The 3,922-nt window shown below is 40.2% G+C and overlaps 1 protein-coding gene across 1 annotated transcript; it reads left to right on the top strand.

Annotated features, from left to right (window-relative positions):
• Window positions 1-484: 484 nt before the first annotated feature.
• On the top strand, window positions 485-2,632 carry LOC109800312 (retrovirus-related Pol polyprotein from transposon RE1). The gene is made up of 2 exons (XM_083067237.1): window positions 485-674; window positions 771-2,632. The coding sequence occupies exons 1-2, from the start codon at window positions 485-487 to the stop codon at window positions 2,630-2,632; spliced, it is 2,052 nt and encodes a 683-aa protein (XP_082923363.1).
• Window positions 2,633-3,922: the final 1,290 nt, after the last annotated feature.

Here is a 3,922-nt window from a genome sequence, read left to right as displayed (position 1 = left end):
ACCATAATTCAATATGGCATCAGAGCAAGAAAACGAAACAGTGAAGACTAACACCTCGGAGAAAACACATACTTCCGCGGGCATTACAATGCAGTCCATCACACCTTTATCCCCATACTATCTTGGAGCATCAGATAATCCAGGAACCCCACTGGTCACAGTGCTTCTAACAGGAGATAACTATCGCAATTGGGCACGTTCTATGAAAACAGCATTGCGTGCAAAGACTAAACTTGGATTCATTGATGGTACTATCAAGAAACCATCAACTAGATCTGCAGATTTATTTTACTGGGAGAAAGCTGATTCCATGGTTACTGCATGGATAATCAACTCCACCGATCCCTCACTACACGGAAGCATATCCCATGCCACAACAGCAAGAGATGTATGGGTTGACTTGGAAGAACGATTTGCTCAAACAAACGCACCACGTATTCACCAAGTATGGCGCAACTTATGTTTGATTCAATAAGAGTCCGACATGACTGTGACAGAGTTTTATACAAAGTTCAAAAGCTTGTTAGATGAACTTGCAGAGTTGCAACCATTACCGGAATGCACTTGCGAAGCTTCCAAGGAGTTGGCACAACGAGAGGAAGAGCAACGCGTCCACCTGTTTCTTGGAGGAATCGATAACGAGTGCTATCATCATGTGAAGGGGACTCTGTTAAGTGCTGACCCCCTCCCACCCCTTCGGAGGGCTTTTAATCATATTCTTAGGGAGGAATCATGAGTCTTAGCTGACAAAGATAAGGATTCGAAACCAGAAATAGCTGCCGCTTTTCATGTAGCCACTTTTAACAAACGCAAGGGCCGTGATGGTCCACGTCCAAAATGTGATCACTGCAGTAAGATTGGACATGAAAAGGCCAGATGCTTCGAGCTGGTCGGCTATCCACCAAACTGGGAATCACGAAAGCCAAAAGGTAAATATTCAGGGGGAGCTCGACTTGCTTGGGCTGGGTACAATCATGATCACGCTGCAAACATGGAGGGAGGAACTAGCAACCATGCTAAGAAGAATGATCAATTAGATCATATGTCTGGTAATCATTTAAATTATAACAGGGATAGGTGGGTCTTGGATAATGGAGCATCACACCATATGACACCCACGCATTCCATTCTCCAAGATTTACGTGACTTAGATGAGCCACTACACATCAAAATTCCCACTGGGGATGTTGTCTTGGTGAAAAAGATTGGCACTGTGCAACTAGACAATCATATCAAATTGATAGATGTTCTCTATATCCCACAATTTAGTTGCAATTTGATCTCTATTCATAAGTTGACTTGTGATTTAAATTGTATGGTGACTTATTTTTCTGATAATTGTGTGATACAGGACCAAGCAATGAAGAGGACGATTAGGTTCGGTGATTTGTGTGATGGAGTCTATGTTCTTAGAATGGCAAATCAGGGATCATCTCTAGCTGCACAACCTCAAGATGCAAGTGTTCTTTGGCATGCAAGAATGGGTCACCCATCTAATAAAGTATTATTAAAGATGTCTAGTAGTTTGAATTTCAGTTTAGATGAAAATAAATTGGAAGGATGTGATGTGTGTCACCGGTCCAAACAATGTATGCTTCCTTTTTCTATCAGTAATAATAAAGCAGTTCAAGCATTTGAATTAATCCATTGTGACTTATGGGGGAGATATGCTACAAAATCACACAATGGGTCACATTATTTTCTCACCATAGTGGATGATTTTACTCGTGCGGTATGGGTTTATCTTATCAAAGAGAAATCAGAAACTCCCAATATCATCATTAATTTTTGTAAACTAATTGAAAGACAGTTTGATAAGAAGGTGAAGATTGTTCGTAGTGATAATGGTACAGAATTTACAAATACAAGAATCCAATCATTCTTTCAAGATGAAGGAATTGTTCATCAGGTGTCTTGTGTGGGACGACCACAACAGAATGGTCGTGTGAAACGTAAACACAGACATATTTTAAACGTGGCACGTGCACTGAGATTTCATGCCAATTTACCACTATCCTTTTGGGGGGAGTGTGTTCTTACTGCTACACACATCATTAATAGAACACCCACATCAGCAAATGGAGGATTAACACCATATGAGATGCTTTTTGGGAAAACCCCGTTATATGATCACTTGCGGATTTTTGGGTGTCTATGTTACATGAAAACTCCTTTGAAACCTAATGATAAATTTGCTACTCGAGCTCATAGATGTGTATTTGTAGGTTATCCTACTAATCAAAAAGGGTGGCGTGTTTACAACTTGGATACCAAAAAATTCTCAACATCCAAGGATATTATCTTCTATGAAAGGATTTTTCCTTATGCTCAAGGACAATTAATGCACGAGATGACTATGTTTCCACACAATCCTGCTACAGTTTCACCGCTAGAGGACCATTCGATGCGCCACACGTTGATATCTAATGAACCATGCATGTCTTCTTCTCCATCTGCGCAGCACGAGGATAGCTTGATGATGACATCTTCCTTGGTACGGCACGAGACTGACCAAATGGTGAGTGGTCCTTGCCAAGTGATAGCTGAAGCTCTTTCACCTGGTCAAGATGAGTCTGAAAACTCCCATGTGAACATATCCAGGGAAATGCACAACTCTTCGAGTCTCACCTAACTGGCACCCCGCAACAGGAAACCTCCAGGATATCTCAAAGATTATTTTTGTCATTCTGCTATACAAAACTCTACACACAAACCACCAAGCTCAACGTCCACTTCATGTAAGCTTTATCCTATTTCTCAATATATTAGTCTTGATAATTTTTCACCATCATACAAAGCCTTTCTTGCGGCCATCATGATTTATGATGAGCCTAAATATTTTTCTCAAGCAGTAAAACAACCAGAGTGGCGTAAAGCAATGCAAGCATAATTAAAGGCGCTTGATGATAATAAAACCTGGACTTTGGAACCTCTTCCAAAGGGAAAAAGACTGATAGGTTGTAAATAGGTCTATAAACTCAAACACAAAGCCAATGGAGAGATTGATAAATATAAGGCACGTTTAGTTGCCAAGGGTTATACCCAAGTTGAAGGGGAAGACTTCACAGAAACGTTTGCTCCAGTTGCAAAAATGACTACAGTACGTTGCCTAATCACCATTGTTGCAGCCAAAGGTTGGGAACTCCATCAAATGGATGTTAGTAATGCATTTCTACATGGGGATTTAAGTGAAGAAGTTTACATGGCTATCCCTCCTGGATATGAAGTCTCTGACAAAAGGCTTGTGTGTCGCCTTCAAAAATCCCTTTATGGTTTAAGGCAAGCATCACGTAGCTGGTATGCAAAACTATCACAAGCACTGATAAAATTTGGCTTCAATCAATGCCACTCTAATCACAGCTTGTTCACATACTCTTCAGGAAGTATATTTCTCGTCACACTAATATATGTAGATGACTTAATCATTGCTGGAAATGATTCTAATGCATGTGCCTCCTTTAAACAATATTTGAACCAATGTTTTCATATGAAAGATCTTGGGACACTTACATATTTTCTTGGTCTAGAACTATCTCGTGGCAATACAGGTTTCTGTTTATGTCAACGAAAATATACACTTGATATTTTTAAAGAAAGTGGAATGTTAGATTGTAAGCCTGCTACTTTTCCCATGGAGCAAAATCACAACTTGGCTAGTGACAAAGGGGAATTGTTTTCAGATCCTCCTCAGTATAGGCGCCTCATTGGTCGACTCATTTACTTAACAATCACCAGACCAGAAATTACTTACTCTATTCACATCCTAAGTCAGTTCATGCAAGAGCCACGACAACCACATTGGGAGGCAGCAATCCGCATCCTTAAATATTTAAAGTCATCTCCAGGTCAAGGCATCCTCATACCACGTCATAATGATTTAAAGCTTGAAGGATTTTGTGATTTAGATTGGGCTTCTTGTCCA

Source organism: Cajanus cajan, chromosome 11, assembly GCF_000230855.2.
Source record: "Cajanus cajan strain Asha chromosome 11, NIPB_CcT2T_4, whole genome shotgun sequence".
Classification (NCBI taxonomy): Eukaryota; Viridiplantae; Streptophyta; class Magnoliopsida; order Fabales; family Fabaceae; genus Cajanus; species Cajanus cajan.
Note: the sequence above shows the minus strand (reverse complement) of the source record. Positions and strands in the feature narration are given on the sequence as shown.

Excerpts from the sequence above, each read along its gene's own strand:
- LOC109800312 (XM_083067237.1), top strand. The coding sequence starts at position 485 with ATGACTGTGACAGAGTTTTATACAAAGTTCAAAAGCTTGTTAGATGAA. Across the intron at positions 675-770 it reads TGTGAAGGGGACTCTGTTAA|AAATAGCTGCCGCTTTTCAT; the intron begins GTGCTGACCCCC and ends ATTCGAAACCAG.